General features: G+C 53.7%; 8 protein-coding genes across 8 annotated transcripts; 5 read left to right on the forward strand and 3 right to left on the reverse strand.

Moving 5' to 3' along the window:
- Window positions 1-1,331: 1,331 nt before the first annotated feature.
- CGCS363_v000431 (uncharacterized protein) lies at window positions 1,332-2,480 on the forward strand (the record flags this gene model as incomplete). Its single annotated transcript, XM_036632280.1, has 2 exons — window positions 1,332-1,539; window positions 1,615-2,480. The coding sequence occupies 2 exons, from the start codon at window positions 1,332-1,334 to the stop codon at window positions 2,478-2,480; spliced, it is 1,074 nt and encodes a 357-aa protein (XP_036502222.1).
- A 474-nt stretch (window positions 2,481-2,954) lies between these two features.
- Window positions 2,955-3,899, reverse strand: CGCS363_v000432 (uncharacterized protein; the record flags this gene model as incomplete). Its single annotated transcript, XM_036632281.1, has 3 exons — window positions 2,955-3,374; window positions 3,582-3,772; window positions 3,824-3,899. 3 exons carry the CDS (start codon window positions 3,897-3,899, stop codon window positions 2,955-2,957), a joined length of 687 nt encoding a protein of 228 aa, XP_036502221.1.
- A 381-nt stretch (window positions 3,900-4,280) lies between these two features.
- Window positions 4,281-5,084, forward strand: CGCS363_v000433 (uncharacterized protein; the record flags this gene model as incomplete). The annotated part of the gene is made up of 1 exon (XM_036632282.1): window positions 4,281-5,084. The coding sequence occupies one exon, from the start codon at window positions 4,281-4,283 to the stop codon at window positions 5,082-5,084; it is 804 nt and encodes a 267-aa protein (XP_036502220.1).
- Window positions 5,085-5,527: 443 nt separating this feature from the next.
- On the forward strand, window positions 5,528-6,565 carry CGCS363_v000434 (uncharacterized protein; the record flags this gene model as incomplete). Its single annotated transcript, XM_036632283.1, has 2 exons — window positions 5,528-5,768; window positions 5,817-6,565. 2 exons carry the CDS (start codon window positions 5,528-5,530, stop codon window positions 6,563-6,565), a joined length of 990 nt encoding a protein of 329 aa, XP_036502227.1.
- Window positions 6,566-9,648: 3,083 nt separating this feature from the next.
- Window positions 9,649-10,868, forward strand: txl1 (Thioredoxin-like protein 1; the record flags this gene model as incomplete). Its single annotated transcript, XM_036632284.1, has 3 exons — window positions 9,649-9,724; window positions 9,914-10,464; window positions 10,518-10,868. 3 exons carry the CDS (start codon window positions 9,649-9,651, stop codon window positions 10,866-10,868), a joined length of 978 nt encoding a protein of 325 aa, XP_036502226.1.
- Window positions 10,869-13,742: 2,874 nt separating this feature from the next.
- Window positions 13,743-14,732, forward strand: CGCS363_v000436 (uncharacterized protein; the record flags this gene model as incomplete). The annotated part of the gene is made up of 1 exon (XM_036632285.1): window positions 13,743-14,732. The coding sequence occupies one exon, from the start codon at window positions 13,743-13,745 to the stop codon at window positions 14,730-14,732; it is 990 nt and encodes a 329-aa protein (XP_036502225.1).
- Window positions 14,733-14,954: 222 nt separating this feature from the next.
- On the reverse strand, window positions 14,955-16,175 carry CGCS363_v000437 (uncharacterized protein; the record flags this gene model as incomplete). Its single annotated transcript, XM_036632286.1, has 1 exon — window positions 14,955-16,175. One exon carries the CDS (start codon window positions 16,173-16,175, stop codon window positions 14,955-14,957), a length of 1,221 nt encoding a protein of 406 aa, XP_036502224.1.
- A 435-nt stretch (window positions 16,176-16,610) lies between these two features.
- Window positions 16,611-17,195, reverse strand: CGCS363_v000438 (uncharacterized protein; the record flags this gene model as incomplete). The annotated part of the gene is made up of 1 exon (XM_036632287.1): window positions 16,611-17,195. The coding sequence occupies one exon, from the start codon at window positions 17,193-17,195 to the stop codon at window positions 16,611-16,613; it is 585 nt and encodes a 194-aa protein (XP_036502219.1).
- Between the last annotated feature and the right edge of the window lie 409 nt (window positions 17,196-17,604).

Consider the following 17,604-nt stretch of genomic DNA (forward strand, 5'->3'; position numbering starts at 1 on the left):
ACATGGGTCTGGAAGGTTAGGTACATTGCTGGCCGTTTGTCACTGGCTGGGCTCCGGTCGGTGAAGAGCCGGACGCGCTCATTCACCGGTACGGCGCTCTCATCTCAAACGAAAAGATAAGACGCCATCTGAAGGGGGACAGGATTTGCAATCATGTACATGGCCATCATGAAGCTGTGAGATGGCGTCCAAATATTGGTAGAAGATACTTTAGCTACCTTACATAGGTGCGATGTCCGTCTCGTACCTCAGGTGTAGGCAACTTGAAGCTTTGCGGCTTGATCAATAAGAACCCGTTTTCGTGACCCAACAATTGAGGCATACATGCAAATACTAACAATAAAAACAGACGACAACACGAAATATGAATCAACAATACGCAGTAGACCAGCCACTCACTCTCCTCATTGAATTTAAACTCGTCGGCAATGCCCTGGGGCACTGGAGAGGACCCAAATGCAGCAACATCACCCGAACTGAGGGACCGTGCACGACGAGCATCCCCTTCCCCGGGCGCTAGCATCGCTCCCGCCGTCGCTGGGATCCCTGTCCACCACATGGCGGGGGGAGCTTGCCAAGGTGCCCCGTGGAGGCACGCTGCACGACCGGTGTGCTTCCCTCCAGGTTCCCTTCCAGCTTGCCAGCCAGCCCAGTCAGGTCGGTCTGCACTTTACACACAACTGGACACACACACCTCGCACGCCGGGACACACCACACAAACGTGGTACCGGCACCAACCAAACTGAGGTAAGGGTATCTGTCAGTCGCTGCAGTCAATCAGTCAGTCAGGTTGGAGGAAAGCAAACGCGCACACAATCAATCAACGGCACTTTCCAGCCTGAGGCCCCCATCTTTTTTCAACTTCACCTCGTCCTCAAGCGGTGCTGCCTCCTCCTCCGTTCGCCGAGCTTCAAGGCAGGAAGGCAGGAGACGCTCGTCGGTCGTCGCCTCCCCCGAAATCTGAGCGGATCTGACACACTTCCTGCCTCCAATTCAACTGCCTTCCACCACGATCGCTCTTTTTTCGCTCCCTCGGCCGCCCACGACGACGCGCCGCCGCCGCCTCCACACCCAACCGACCCCTCGCCTCATTCACTCCACATCCATTTGCTGCCTCTCTTGACATCATCGCAGCAAACAATTACTCAGTCTCATGTCTGTCCCTTTCATCGCACTCACTCCGCAGTGAAAGTGTTGCTCATCCCGATCGCTCCATTCGCTCAGACCCTCTCGGTGCCGCGACTCAGGTAAGTTATCTTCGCCATACCGCCAGAACCCGTGTCAGACCCAGCTCCTCATCTCATACAGGTACCGAACCCGATGCAGCATCATGGCCGCCCCTCCAGTCGACCCGCTGGCTGCCGCCACCCAGAACTTGATGGCCGCCGTGCAAGGCTACGTCCGCGCCGCTGTTGCTTCCGAGATGGCCAACGGCCCGGTGCAGCCCCGCCTCGCCAACCCCGACTCTCTCCGTGCCCGTCTCGACACCGCCATTCAAGAGAATCGCGACCTCACGGAGAGGGTCAAGAAGCTCGAGAGTAAGAACCGCCGGGACAAGAAGCGCATGATTTTTCCTTGCCTCACCACTGAAGACACATGCTAACATGACGTAGCAGACCAGGACAAGAAGAGGGAGACTGTTGGTAGGTTTCTGTCCTACACCGGCATCGACTTCGAGGCCCAAAGAGCCTCCCGCCACTCGGCGGCCAAGCTTGAGTTCCATTTCTTCAAGAAGCTCCCTCTCGAGCTCCGCATGAAGATTTGGAAGTTCGCCCTCCCCGGCGGAAGGATCTTTGAGATGACTGGGCCCGATGGCCACTTCCACCGCATGATGCGCGCCCATGATCCCAACCAGGCCAACCCCGCCACCGTCCGTATGAACTCGGGTCTGCCTGAGATGTGCGTCACCACCCACAAGACGCCCAAGCTCCGCCTCGCTTGCAAGGAGGCCAACGCCGCCTTCAAGGAGGCAGGCGCCTTTGAGTTCGGCCTTTTCGGTGGCGAGTACAAGGGCGTCTGGTTCAACCACTCCGAAGACATTCTCTACCTGCGCGCCGAGCCCTCCAGCTGGACAAACATCGACATGTCCCGCATCGTCCGCGTCGCGCTGCCCCACACCAAGCTCATGACCAAGGACAACTGCACCGCCAAGATGGACACCATCCTCACCCACTTCACATCCTGCCGCGAGGTCATCATGCTCCAGGCCGTTGACTGGGATTATCGCTCCTGTCTTCCTCCTCCCCGCCTGCCCGCGAAGCTCTACCCTCTTCAGGCCGACGACACCATCGGCCACCACGACTACCCCATCGAGATGTCGACGGAGATAGGAAACGTCGCCGTCTGGAGGGACGTCAAGCGCATCGTCGAGCAGCTGTGGATGGAGCACGTGGTCCAGACCAAGGGTCTCAGCCAGGGCAAGGTGCCCAAGTTCGTCGGTATGGAGATGCTGAGAGCCAAGCACACTCTGTTTGACTAGTATCATTGAGGGCAGGTGGTCCGGCTTTTCTTTAAACTCACGACTTTTGGGATTGTATCATATTCAGGCAAAACATCAGGACTCGCAAGGTGTTGGATTCGGAAGGGTTGCTTTTTCCGACAGGTCCCCGAGATGACTTATGGCAAGACACACACGATTTTGTTTCCTCTTTATACGATGACTTGGCAAACGGGGTCTTGACTTGTGGTGTCTGAACGTAGCATTGTCTTCTTTTGATAAACTCTTCTAATTGCTGGCTATTTCTTTGCTAGAGAAACTCATCGAAGCGAAATTCGTGTCGTGTCACCGTATCGTTGTTCCCGCCCTGTTCTCTCTTCGGTACTCCTTCCCATGATCTCTTCTTCTGATTTTGTCCCCATGTCTAGTTGTATTGTTCCTTCAACATCCTGTCCCAGTGTACAGTCTGCCAGTATTGTACTCTTATTCCCTTCGCTTCAGCAATATCGGCCCGTCTCACCGGCGCTCTCTCATCCTGTTCACCGCCTGATCAAGCTGGCAGAGCCTTGGGTATGGGCTTTCGAAAGACCTCCACAGCCTCCACCTCCAGATCTCCTTCGTGATATTCTCTGACCGGCTTTCGCTGGGCCCCTCCTCATTGATCTCACGTAAGATCTCCTTTCGTCTCTCGAAAATGTTCAAGATCACCTCTTTGGCATCTTCCCAACCAATGACATCGCTCTCAGGCGCATCATAGCCTTCCACAACTTGTCTCTCTTCCATGGGCCAATCGGTATCGTCAAATTCATGATAGCCGACAGATTCTCCGTCCATGATTTTCCGGAAGACTGGTTCCGTTCCCCTGAGTTCCTTCGCATCCATCTCCCAGGAACCGGGCGGATAGACAGCGACTATCAGCCTCTCGCAGTAGTCGAACTTTGGTGACATCAGAAAGTCTCGGCAGTTTGGCGAGCGGAGCGCACAATCTGCGGAAAGATAGATGGTGGCGGGGGTTTCGATCTGTGTTCTAGTGCACTGCATTTCGCATGCGTAGTATATCGCGTCCGTGGAGACATTATACCAGGTGCCTCGCATGCGACTCCCCTAGTAGCCGAATTGGAAGCACCCTCTCAACATACACACACCATACGCCTCGCGGCATGCTTCCCGCATGGCAGGCGGGGGGAACTCTGTAAGGAATTTTACTGGTTTCATAACATCCGTGGAGGAAGCCTCCGGTTCGTAAACCCGTGGCGGAGGAAGCGCAAGGTCCCAGATGCCACGCCGAATCTCAGGCGGGAGCTCTCGGAAGCGATGGAGCGTCGTTGCCGCGACTGTTCGAATCCGGTCAGAACGGTGTTCATGCACGAGGATGCTTGGCTTACCTGGCTGGGGAGCTTCGATGGCATTGGCGGGCGGAAGGCCCAGAAGCCAGCGTGCTGCGCCAAAGACCTTCAACATTACGACGATGGAGAGACTGATGGCAGTTTGTTGTGTCGTCGTATTTGCAGGTGGGTGGTTGGGGCAGAAGGGCAGGGGCCTCCTGAACGAAGTGGGAGTGAAGAAGGAAGGCAGCTGGCTGCGACCTGCTGCGAATTTCACGTCGACGAGACTAAAACGTGTGATAGGAAGGCGCCTCAGACTTTTGCAAGGGAAGAACCACCTGGACTTCTTCAGGCAAGAAGCATGCGAAGGGCAGTCGCGAGGCATAACAGTTTAATCTCCACATCTTCAAAAAGTTTCCCGTTTCTGGAAACAACGCACACATTCAACGACATTCGCTCAACTACATCCCATACGCTCTCCCTGATTTCTTTGAGAATCGACAAACAATCACCAAAAATGGGGTCCGATACGATTAATGTCGACGCACCTGATGCGGAACAGACACAGTCAGCCGCGACCTTCCACTACTTCTGCAAGCTCCCTCCTGAACTACGTATCAAGATTTGGAATGCCGCCCTGCCCAATGCTCGTACAATAGAGATCACCGGCGACGTTCTCGAAACGCTTTCCGACACCGCGCGACTTGTCAACCTACCTAAGCCGCCGGCCATCCGCGACGTCTGCCACGAAGCATGGGAGATCACCCAAAAGAATTGGGTTCATTCTCTTGGACTGCGATACGAAGAGTTTGGAGAAAACTTTCCGGGATTCTGGTTCGACCCGGATACAGACATCATCTTGGACTGGAAATGGTGGAACCGAGAATTCGAAGACGGGCAGTTCTTCGAGCGTGTTCAAAATCTCGCCATCTGTTCGCGGGACGTGTCTCTAGAGGAAAATTTGGACCGCGTTCTTGATTTATTCTGGGACTTGTTGCCAAATATTCGCCGCCTCATCATCATCATCTTTGATGATGTTGGTCTCGATGGTGAAGAGGGTCTCATTCCGGAGCTTTATCTCATAGACGACGACGAATACATCATCACCTCCCGCGATTATGGGGAGACTTGGCTTGATTTGGACTACTTTTCTGGGGATTATGATGTCGAGTGGTGGATGTTACGGGAGTATTTGGAAGATCGGCTGAAGGAAATCGCTGGATCTGACAAGCAACGGTCTCTCACAATCGAAGGGGCGGAGCTCATTTTCCATCGAATCCGCGATGCTAAAGAGAAGAATGGACGGACATCAGGAGAGTGAAAATGGGCCAAGTCGAGAATTTTGACAGAGATGAGGGGAATTACATGGGTTGGAGGTCAGTTATAGGCGAAGGACAACGAGGGGGAAAGACATCAAGGGCGAGAATGGCTATATATATGAATAGATAAGAGACTGTCCACTTTTCCTCGGGGTTCAAATGTGCTCTATCAAGCTAATATTGTCGTCATCGTCGTCGTCCGTTATTATTGTCCGTCGCTGTTGTTACCTCTACTCGGTTTACCACTTCAACTATCATCCGTAGAACGAGAGACGTCACTGCCTGAAAATTGCCGCTCCTTCCTCATTCAACGGACTTTTCATCTTTCTCTCTCTCTCTCTCTCCTCCACGTTTTGCTCCCCTCCCCCTTTCTACAACCAACCCGAGATTTCTCACCTCGCACAACCAACCCACCACAGCCTACCTAAATACCCAGATTACCAAAATGGATTCAATGATGAGCCTGATCGAGGCGGCTTCCAGCACTGTTGCCAAACAGTGCGAGGTCATCACGAGAATGGCGCATGCCCTCGCCACGCAAGGTGCACTTTCCGCGTCCCAAACGAACGATCTTTTAGAGATTCAGAAAACAATCAGCAAGACAATCGAATCCCAGGCAAGCACCATCCAGTGCTTGGCTGAAAGTCGCGCGGCCAGCAACTGCGACTTCGGCCGAGCAATGCCTGGTAAGTGTTTCCGGTTGACTTCCTTCTCAGAACTAATGACATTGGCAGCCACGGCCTTCCCACGCTTCAACCAATTCCAGCCCGAGATTCGCAAGATAGTTTGGGAGATGGCACTGCCAGACACCCGCGTCTTCATGCCGCATGAGATAGATCGAGACCATGTTACTCTTGCCTTCACCCTCGACCACAAACCTCCTGCTATCCGAGCTGCCTGCAAAGAAGCTTGGCTCGTCACAGAAGAGAACGGAAGATTCGCGTTCGGATACGGACATACTCGTGCTCATGGATTCTGGTTCAATCCCAGCAGAGACATCGTTTTTGTTCGACGCGGTGAGATCTCCGAGATCGTTGAGTCAGCAATCAAGGCGGCTGGTACCCAGAACGTTGCAATCGAGTGGTACTTCTTTACTTCTGAGCTCTCCTGCATTTCTGAGATGGAGCGGACGAGAGAAAGGCTCAAATGCCGCAAAGTTGTCGTCATAACCCTTCCTCAGCGGTTTGATAACGCCGAATTCGTCCACGATGCGCAGCTTTTCAAATTGCTCGACCGCGACTACGTCTTCGTCGATGAGAACAATCGTTTCTACGACTTCGTCTACGACGACGACCATAACGACGACGACTATGGCGAGGACGACAACGATGACGACGACAACCATGAGGGTGATCAGCAGCGACGGATCACTTGGGCGAGACTGAAGAAAATACTGGAGAACATCCAATCCCGCCGACTGCAACCACAAGAACGCCATCTCGTCTTTGAAGGCATGGAGCTTCTGGTCAACAAGCGAAAATGATGACGGCCGACACGGAAGTGGATTTGCAGAGGGATGGGGAGAATCTTTGACCAAGAAGGATCACGTCGAAGCAACACAAAGTGAAGCTTATGCTAGACCGTAAGCAAAGCAGCTGTGGCAATGTCGATATTTTATCGAAGAGGCTGGACTTGGGATGCGAACAGAGAGCATTTCAGATACGGCGCGAAAAGTTCCTTTGGGGAGGGATTCGTTTTTATCACGGGTCAACTACCTGAGACTATCGGCTTCGGGACTGGCCGGCAAGTAGATTAGCTGAAGTTCTCTTCTCACACCAATACACATATCTCTATAAATTTCTTCGCTTATCGAGTCTTTTCAAGTCAGTGGTCTTTCAAGTCAGTGGTCAGTAATGTGTCAAGCGGAAAGGACTACAGCATCGCAAAGGCCCCGCCATCACTTTCTGTTCTGAATTTCAGCCCCGGAGTCTTGGTCGAAACGAACCTGGAGGTTACTTACCACTGGGCATTGGCGTCTTCTAGGTCCATGGAAGTTGTTGCCCTTTTACACACTTTTAGGTACACGCTCCTTCCATGTTTCTCAGAAGCCACCTCCTCCTTCTGCTTCCAACGGTTTCCTTTCCCCCATGCCTCGCAGACTTCTGCCTCTCTTCGTTCCCTCGCCCTTCTTCTTCCACCTCCCACTCTCGTCCCACTACACAACAGGAAATATCACCAAGCTACGAAGTTTTTCTTTCCAATATGGATGGACCACACCTTTCCGCCGCCGCCACCGCCCAGGGGGTATCGGAGCAATTCAGAATCATCGAAAGGATGGCACAAGTGGGCGCTGAGCAAAGCGCAAGATGTCGGGCGCCGTCCCAAACGAAGAGGCTCATGGGTAATGACCAAACCTCAGCAGTTCGCACGAACGCCTGGCTAACTACTGTGCAACAACAGAGATCCAGAAGGAACTCATCGATATGATAGAGGTCCAGACTCGCATCATCGAGCGACTCCCGATGACTAGTCGTTAGTTCCGTGTTTTCCTTTGGAAGGGAACCAAGAAAGCTCAAATGGATCTAGGTCCAACTTTCCACGGGTTCTCAAGGCTGCCCAATGAGCTTCGACACATGATATGGGAGCTGGCTCTTCCTGGAACTCGCATTTTCTGCCCTCAGCGCGACGCCGAAGACAACATCTGCCTCCTTGAAAAGCACAAACGGCCTGTAATTCTCCATACTTGTAGCGAGTCAAGAAAAGTCGCCGAGAAGCACGGCGACTTTCAATTCGGCCGCAATGGCTCGAGGGCTTATGGGTGCTGGTTCAATAACAACAGAGACATTGCTTTCATCCAGGATATTATGTGGCATCCTAGTAATGCGCAATTGCCTTTAGACAACTGCAAAATCATTGCTGTTGAGTGCACTAACTTTACAACTAAGAACGACTGCATTGCGACTATGAAATGGATTTTGGAGCATGCACCAAAGTGTCAAAAGGTCATCATCTGCTCTCGCCCTGATTCTGATAACCTCAAGTCACCGCAGATGTTCGCGCTCCGTGACAATGAGCAAGTAAGGATATTTGGTACCCTGTATGAGGGTGCAGCTACATGGGGAGACTCAAAGAGAATTCTCGAGAATTTCTTCAGCCAGCAGGCAACCCTCGATGCGTTGCAAATCACGGAGAAGGAATTGCCGGGGCTGGAGGGTAAGGAGGTGCTGGAAACTCTCAATCCATGAGCTTACAGACAACCTCAGGGCTCAGCCGAGATAGTCATTTGAACTTCAACGGGACGAGCATCGCCTGGTAGATGACGAAGCCTTAATCAGGCTTTCTAGAAGTACCAAAATAGAGCTAGCTGCTGTAGACATCAACATGACACCGATGGCATACTATGTCATGCATTCTCTGACGTTGCTTTTGATCTTCTCGTCCTCTCTATTCTCTAAGCCGTCAATGCTCCCTCATTGTTCCTTCACCAAACCTCGTGAGGCTTATCTTGTAAGTCAAAAGGGCATTACCACAGAATTTCCATCGAGCGTTCAAGCCACCGCATCCGACCCCGACTCCCCCTCAGGTTCCACCACAATTTCGACTTGGGACACTGGGAAGCAACCTGGATAGACATGGTGCCGCATGTTCAAATTTTTTTTATTTTGATCTCAATGGGGACCTCTGGGCTTTTCAACAACCGTGGCCGCCTCACACCAAAAAGGCTCACAAGAACGACCCAAAAGAACGTCGCTGCCGCACATACCAACCCATCCCCAACCCCAGGAATGGAGACGCAGTGGTCAAGTGCTTTCGTTGCGGTTTGCACTGCCTGCGATATATCCCTCCTGAGCATAGACGACATGAAAAAGCATGCGGGGCACACAAACGACTTGGAGCGGAACATGGAAGAGTCCTGGGAGTTCCAAAATGCATTCCTCGAGCTTCTACGAACGAAACACCAAGCACGAAGGGTGTCTGCAAACGAGGTCTACAAGACGTATACCCAAAACCCACAACATCCAAGCATACAGCCAACGCAATGGAAATCCTTGAATGAGTTCGTCTTCTGGCTTGGCCAAGAAGGTCTCTGCACCGTCGACAGGAAGCCGGACGGCCTCCACATCGCCTACATCGCACCCATCCACCGGACGCCCGCTGCTCACGAGCGCGAAGAGGGACGGCGACGGCACGTCCACGAGAACAAAATACCACGGGAAAGCTCCATGAATCAGACTGTCAAACTCCAGCTTCCAATCTGCTCTCGTACAGAACATCGGCAGACATCTAGAACAAACCCTCGGTCAGTGGTATTTGAAGTTCATCGGGTAAAGAAGAGAACAGATGGAACGTTGTAGATAGTTTGACTCACACAAAGGCTACAAAGGTGTAAAACAGTCTCCCCGGTTCTGCAGTTTGTAAGAATGGTACTCAAAAGACAAGACTGGATGGGTTTGGTGATCCGTGCACAACGTGATTCGCGCTAGTCCAAGAGAGGCATGGTGCGGGGTAGGTAAGCTACCTTCCGTCAGTGAGGTGTGTCGCGGGGCAGCTTTCTTCTGGGTTCCATCATCAACAACATCGTCACATTCCACCGACATTGAACCACCACCACTTCGGGCTGCGAAGATGAGTACGGTTCACATCAAGTCGCCGGCGGAGTTCCAGAAGCTCCTGTCGAGCTCCCGCATAGTCGTCGCCGACTGTGAGTTTCTCCATCCCCAACACCTACTGGAGCCGAAGCACTCTTCCCCTTGACATCCTTGAAGTAGATGGCTGGCAGGCTGCTTCATTGAACTCTGGATGGTCTGAATTGAGGCAATCTCGCCGTTACCTGGGTTGCTAATGTACTCTCTCTTGCTTTGAGGTTGCTGACAAATTGGGCTCTTCGCAGTCTACGCCGACTGGTGCGGTCCCTGCAAGGCCATTGCTCCCCTCTACGAGCAGCTCTCGTCCTCCCTGTCACGCAAAGACGTCGTAACCTTCGTCAAGATCGACGTCGAGGCTCAGAAGGATATCGCCAGCACCTACAATGTCACCTCCCTCCCGACCTTCATGGTCTTCCGCGAAGGCAAGGCGATCGAGAAGGTCCAGGGCGCCGACCCCCGCAAGCTCCAGGAGGTTGTCAAGAAGTTGGTGAAGGAGGTCGAGGGCGGATCTGCGTCTGGATCTGGCGAGGGTTCTGGCAGCTCGAGCGGCGGCAGCTGGAGAGGCGCTGCGCTCCCGCGCGGCTACACCGATATCACCGATCAGATTGAGCCCAAGGGCTGCGAGCTTCTGAATGCCAACGAGGACTTTGGTCCCGTCCGTGTCTTGTTCGATACCTCTAAGCCCAGCGCGCTGGCCAAGAAGGAGGGAGCCAAGGACTGGGTTGAGAGTGGCGCTGACGATCAGCTTCTGCTATTCATGCCGTTCCAGTCCATGCTGAAGCTGCACACCCTTCAGGTACGTTCATCGTTGAGATACAAGCAACCTAGCATTACTGACCAACATCGCAGCTGACCTCTCTTCCTCCTACCGACGACGACGACGATGAGGCTCCGATGCGTCCCGGCACCATCCACCTCTACACGAACAAGCCTCACAACCTCGACTTCAGCGAGGCCGACGATACCCCTCCTACGCAAGCCATCACTCTCACCGAGAAGGACTGGAACGCCGACGGCACTGCCAACATTGGTCTTCGGTTCGTTAAGTTCCAGAACATCAACAGCTTGATCATCTACGTCACCAAGGGCGACGGCGACGGCGAGAAGGTGCGCCTTGACAGAGTGCGCCTCATCGGCGAGTCGGGCGAGAAGAGAGAGATGGGCAAGCTGGAGAAGATTGGCGATGAGGCCGGCGAGTAGGGGGGGCCTCTCAGTTAGAGATCGGACTAGTGGAGATGATGAAAATTCTGCGGAAATGCCCTCGATATGAGACATGATTAGAGCCCAAGTCATAGAGGTTTCTCGCAAGTAGCACGCGGGAAGCCGCCAAATAAGACCAAAGCACGGCCTGCCTGGGCCATTAAAAAGATCGCAGGTGCAGCTCAACTTCGGTACGTTTACGTGACCTGGACGATGCGCCTACTACTGCGCGCGTTCCCAAGCTCAGGACGCGATTCCGCAATGGATCTAGGACCGCTTTATTCGCGCGTCCATGTGGTCGAGGAAGAAAACCTCGATCCAAGGTGAAAGTATGTCCGGCCTCTCTTGCGCGTTCCAGCGGTTACAAGCCGACAGGAACAAGTGAAGAAAGGCCGGCTGCAATTAAATTTGTTCTGGGGCACGATTGACGCATTTGAAATCCATTGATTATGGGATTCCAGCAACAGGGGAAACTGTAACGAATCGTGCCAGCCGCACGAAGAAAAAAAAGAAGAAAAAAGGAAGTCTTCGTCAAGGCCGCGCTCGAAAAAGACTTTTTTATATCGCGACCCGTCGCTGCACGGCCGCTAGGGTGGGGCCGCCCGCGCTTAGGTTATCTCTGCGGAAGAACTATTCTGCCGGAAAGGAAGGACGGGTCCACGGGTGGTCGGGTTCAGGTTGACGGGGCGGGGACGAGCTGCTGGATGGGCCCTGACTGGCAACTGCAACTGCAGGTGGAAGAAAAAAAAGAAAACGACGGGAAGGTCGAAGGAAGACATGGTCTGTGCACCCGCCTGCAGCTCACCTGCGAGGTCCAGTGTCCGGCTGCATCCACACCGACGCCCGGTCCCCACACTTTCACTCAGTGTGCGACGAAGAGCACATCGGTATTGAGCCAACTAGATAACCCCCGTCGTCATCCAATGTCGATAAAGATGACGGCGAGCACCATATGAACACACCATCTCCGTCTCCGACCTCGAGCCATCGCGTGGGCCTAGCTCCCACCCCCTTCGCCAACCACCGAGCGACGCATGCGTATCCCAGTCCGGCCCAGATACATTGACATTCTGTACAGTGAATTGGAACCAAGACTGTACACGCAACAGGCGGAACCAACAAATCAACCACTGAATGACCGGGGCTGACTCCTGCCCACAGGTCTAGACAAGCCTCTAGGGGCTGCGCAGGGGGTCAAAATGCGACAGAGGAGTGCAAGAGTCGACCAAATGGTCACGCAACGCCATCAAGTGGCCGTCTTGTTCCCTTCAGATTGATTGCAGCGAGGCCCACGACAAAGCGAAGGTATCAGATATGAGGGGCCGCCAGGAGAAGAGCAATATGCTTAAACCAAACTTCGTTTTCCACATTTGTATTGTTTCTCCGACCCAAGTTTCCAGCAATCGATAACCGGCCCGGTATCAACAAGGTCAAACCCCCCATTCCTATATCGCCGTATCCATTCCCTGGCCTCCGCCCGTTTGTCAACGTCAACTTCGGCGAGCTCCTCGCGACGCCCGCCCCTCTTCCGATGCCACCACCTCCCCGACCCTACCCCGGCCAACGTCTTGGCACCTTACCCATCTGCCATCTCGTTGGAACGCTGCGGTCACCCTGCAGCGGCGGCGTGGTAGCAGCAGTCCGGCACCGTGCAATGCCATATTACGGTCCAGATGATGGGCATACCTCAGCTACTACCTACCCAAGGTAGCCCGACAGTCGCAATCACTAACGTATGTAGAACCCGCCGCTCATCGCCAGCTGATGGGATTACGAAGCTACCGCCGCCCAGATTACCGCACACCGCAAGTCTTGGCCTCTGCCAAAATTAGATTGCCATGTCGTGTGCATCGCGGTTTCCGGGCAAGTCGAGTGACAACCCACCGAATGCGGTCTCCCAACAATGCGTTTTCCCTTCTCGCCAGGACGCCGGAAACCCCATTCACGCAGAAACACACAAAATCTCACCCTGCCTGCCGAGCCCCAGGCTTGCCGGATATCGAGGTGCATCCATCGCCCGCTCTGACGACAGCGCGTCATTCACTGCCGGCACCACTACCTGATTGGGGCAGTCATGGCGCCCAATAGTTCCATTCTTGCGGCGTACCGTCGTGACATCCCACGTTGCTTTTGTCCACTAAACAGCACCGCAGGGACGGTAGATGACCATGCCTCTAGACCTTAGTCAAAGTTGACAGCCATCAGATGATCGGGACTAGCCCCAGTTTCACCAGTGTGATGGGGAGCTTCCGGACGGGCTCTCAAAACCAGCTTACATTCCCGCCGCCGCTCGCTTTCAGGTGAGAGTTCGCTCCGTCGGCTCTTCTTGTCGTTTCACTTTCTTCCTTGCAACAACAAGACCTCCTTCTCCTTCTCCGCCTTCTCCTGCGCGCGCCCGGCCTGCTCGCTTCACCTCGCAATAATCCCCGATTGGCGTCGCCTGTATCTTTCATTGCCTCCAGTTCATCAACCTGGGGCGAGTTGTCAAGTCTCGAACACACATCGCTCACCCACCCTGACCCTCTCCATCCCGGCCGGATCCTCGAAACAAACTCGCACCCTCATCTATGCGAGATCTCTCGGGCCGCTAGTCGAAACGTTAAACGAGTGGGTAACTCGGTCCTATATTTCAACTCCCATCCTTCGTCTCGACGCCTCTCGCTCGTCTTGTTGATATTTGGGCCAAGTTCGTTCGCCCGGTCGCCGTCCGAGTGGTTGGGTCCCGCTGCCGATCATTTTTAACCTTCCCCCGCCGAGATCATCCAGCCTTAAAGAAGATCGCCCGCCAGGTTCCCAACAGGCCGCAATTTCAGGACCCCTTGACAGATCTCCTGCTGCGATGCAACCCGGCCTCCGCGTCACACAGAGACCAACATGGCGAACCTTTTCCCGGCTTACAAGAGGGAGTCCTTTGCGGATGCACGCTGCGGCCAGCCGTTCCCCGTCATGAAGCTGCCGGTGGAGATCCGCCTGATGATTTGGGAATATGCTCTGCCGCAATCCCGTGTTTACGAAGTCATGGACGCCCCGAATGCAAGCCAGAAGACGCCCGCCGCTGCAGGGCTCATGTTCGCCAACGTTCGAGATGAGCCACCACCAGCCCTTGGCGGAGTCTGCCACGAGACGAGAGTGTTCGTCCTGCAGCGCTACAGACCTCTTACACTGTCCGTCACCACAAAATACGTCGATTTGTCGCGCGATGTCCTCTTGCTCGAGCCGTACTTGCTGGTCAAGCGGCTGCTCCGAACGCTGCACTTTTTCAGCCAGATCCCCCTTGTCCGAGACAGTCTCAGCCGGCTTGCATTTGGAACGTCGTACGGCTTGTACACGGGCATCTGCCACCCCGTCCTCAGTTGGAAAGTCTCCAAGACGAACATGGCGACGCTGCTGGCCCGCCTCGCTAAATTTCCGAAACTGAGAAAGCTGGTCTTTGTCGTCCATCAGGAATTCCAGTTCGACTTTGACGTGCATTACCCGTACGCGGCACCGCAATCTGCGAATAGTAATCTGGGGGCCCTCCGCCCGCAGCAGGTGCACCAAGGATACCGCTTCAAATTCGACATTGAGTCGCATCTCAATTACACACAGCCCCGACACCCGCATTCAAATGAGTTTCTTTACTACCCGCTGGCCGTGGAGGAGGACAAGGATGACTGTTTCGACAAGGACGACCTTGAAGACGAAGCCGACCTTTACGAATCATGGCCGACGAATGACGACTGGCGGCGGTTTAGACGGAGGTTTCATAGGTCGATGCATCTAGCTGTCGAGAAGGGCCCATCTGCAAGTCCTCGGCCTAGGATAATGCCCACGTTGGAAGGCGCGAGCTTGCTTTGGAGGTACACCAAGGCACGACGTCATTGATATCTGGTTTTTCGTTATTATTTATCACGCATGGCGGTTGAAGATCGAATCTTATACCCTCTTTAGAAGAACAACATTTCTAGTTTAGCATGGCGCAACACAAGGATGAATAGACATCAATCATATCATTATTATCCCCAATTCAATACCTGAGAAAATATAGTACAAAGACGTACATACAGATAGCCATGGGGGCCTGGGCATTATGACTACGGCAAGACCTTAGGTTCTTCCGGCTATGCCCTCACACCATGCAAGGTTCATCATGTATGCCACGAACAAGGCTAGGAGCACCACCAGCATGGAAACAATCAACACCATGCCCCAATTTGACTTCCTCCCATGCTGATGCTTCTTCTTCCACTCGGAGAGCGGAATATATTCACCGTTGAGGAGATGCACCATTCTCTCCGGCTCTCTCGTCTCCGCAAGCTGAACCCACTCCAGCTCACTCTCAGTCTCGTCGTCTTCATCCTCGGTGACCTGGTCCTCTTCGTCGGTCTCCCAATTATCCTTCTCAATAGTCTCCTCGCGCTCATGAGACGGCGACCGGCTAGCCTGGCTCGAGGAACAGGAGCTGCTGACGTAGTCTCTCAAGTCTTCCAACGCCAGAGCTTGAGTCGCCGCGTCCAGGGGCGGGATGCTGTCAACCACCCCAGGGTCAGTCGTCACATACGTGAGCGGGGCAAGCTCGTCGTAGCCAGGCCCCGGCTTGACTTGGACGAGGCGCGGTCCCGAAATCATATCGTCGAGTTGGAGCCATTTTCTTGGCGGTGAGCTCGAGAGCTTGCTTTTGTGGTTGACAAGATCTGTCGACCTTGTTTGTTGGGAATCCGGAGTGGCTGCCATAGGGGTAGCAGCCTCGTCTTCGGACTCCTGAGAAGGGGGCGGCAGGGAGCTCGACCTCTCTCTCAAAAGCTTTTCGGCTTTCTGATCCGCGGGGGAGCAGCCGTGGGCCCAAGAGATGGATTTCTTTGTGGCAGGTCGGCTCTCGGATGCTGTGCTGTGGTCCTTGTTGTCGTTGACCATGGCGCTCGAGGATCCGAACAGAGGCTGCGGCCGCTGATATTTGGGCTTTGCCCTGTAACTCTTGCCGAAGAAGCTTTCATTTTCTTCCTGGAGACTGGGAGTCGGATCGTTTCTGATAGGATACGGCTTGAAGATGTTCATGGGGTCGGTCCTCTGGATGGACATCGTTGATTTGGGAGCGGCCGACTTCGAGTCGCGCCCTGAATTATGCGTGACCGGCTCCTCGGCCCTCAAGGTTGGCTGATTGCGCTCTTGGGAGCTAGGGAAGTGCTTCCACCAGACGTCTCCATGGTCTTGAAGAACGGAAATGCGCCTGTCGAAAGTTCTTCTCGAGAGTAGCGACGACGGACGTCCCGGACAAGGGGAGCGGTCACGCCAGAAGCGGGTTTGGTTGGAAGTAGTAGAGGCAGCCATTGTAGATAGTTGATAGGTAACTGTAACTCCTTGGATTGTTGGTTTGGTGTATGTGTATGTTTTTGAGATGTGAGTGAAGGATATTCAGCTTGACTAGAAGTCTGGTTGTTTCGAGTTTCTGATCGTCCATCCTGAGAAGATCCTGTGTTTATATGGGCATGCCTTCATCAACGGAGATACCTGCGATGTGCAGATTTTTCGTTTCGAGGACAGGCCAGCCAGGAAAGCACCTATAAGGGCAGAAACCCAGTGTTTGAGTTTGCCATATTGAAGGCCCTTACTCCATTGAGCAGCACCCGAAGGGTGATGACTCTTTGCGATTGAGGTAAGTATAGTGATTTACGGCGGAGTTGAGCTTGAGAAGCCTTACCTTGTACAAATTTGTGGGCTGGTTGGTTTGCGATCGTAAAAAAGTATGTCTATTGGTTTGGCTGATTACCCAACGAGCTCCTCGAGAGATTCTTCCTGTTCTCGAAAACATTGACGAATCTCGAGCTCTGCTCTCGTCGTAATACTGTTCCCCAGGGGGGCGAGCCGCTTGCCCGCCCAGCCATTTTCGATAGAGCCTTCGGTATACTCAACCATCTCCCAGGTTTCTTCAGAAGCTTCCAGAGCGTCCGCCATTGTGATCTCCACCAAATCATCGATCTGACCTTCCTGTCGCTTACGGAGAAGGCTCTGTACGTAGTCACGTCCAGAGACGGCGAGTACCCCGAGGGCAAGTAGCTGGAAGAAGACCACCCAGGGTAGAAACTCTCCTTCTCTACTTCTCACGAAATAACCCTTGCTGTCCCAAGGAAAGTCTCCAGTCATGAACTCCCAGCTGGTTTGGATGAGGCGGGCCAGGGGGCTCAATGCAACGAGCGCAAGGACGTATTTGCCAAAGGCCCGATGACAGACTGCCAAGATGAGGAGGCAGGATATCATGCCAAAGGCTCCGAGAACCCTTAGAACTGCCAGAACGGCATCCAGACGTAAGAAGAAGCGCCCAATGGCGCATAGTATGGTCGTCAACAACATCGTTGTGGAGGGCTTGTGTAGCTGTCGATGTGATACCTGCACCAAAGGCCCATGTCGGAGTAAGAATTGGCGGGCGACATACCGAAGTCTTTCAAAAAGGTAGCCAGAAAGATTTCGGCATCTTGGTTTTTGCGTGCAGTTGGGAGACGCACCGCAGCCCCGTGATCAGACCGAACCTTGGCGGCCAACTTTGAGTACCTACATATCCAAGTGACTCACCAACCAACATCCAAGCGGCGATGACTGAACAGCCAGGTCGCCAACGAAAAAGTCATAATGGTCTTGGATGCATCTGATAACCAACAAGTCATCAGAAAAGCCCTTGTAGCTCAATTGGTAGAGCGTCGGCCTGCAGCCCGTCAAGGGAAAGCTAGCTGAAGGTCGCTGGTTCAAACCCGGCCGAGGGTTC

Source organism: Colletotrichum siamense (genome assembly GCF_013390195.1).
Source record: "Colletotrichum siamense strain Cg363 chromosome Unknown KSG_Cg363_contig01, whole genome shotgun sequence".
Classification (NCBI taxonomy): domain Eukaryota; kingdom Fungi; phylum Ascomycota; class Sordariomycetes; order Glomerellales; family Glomerellaceae; genus Colletotrichum; species Colletotrichum siamense.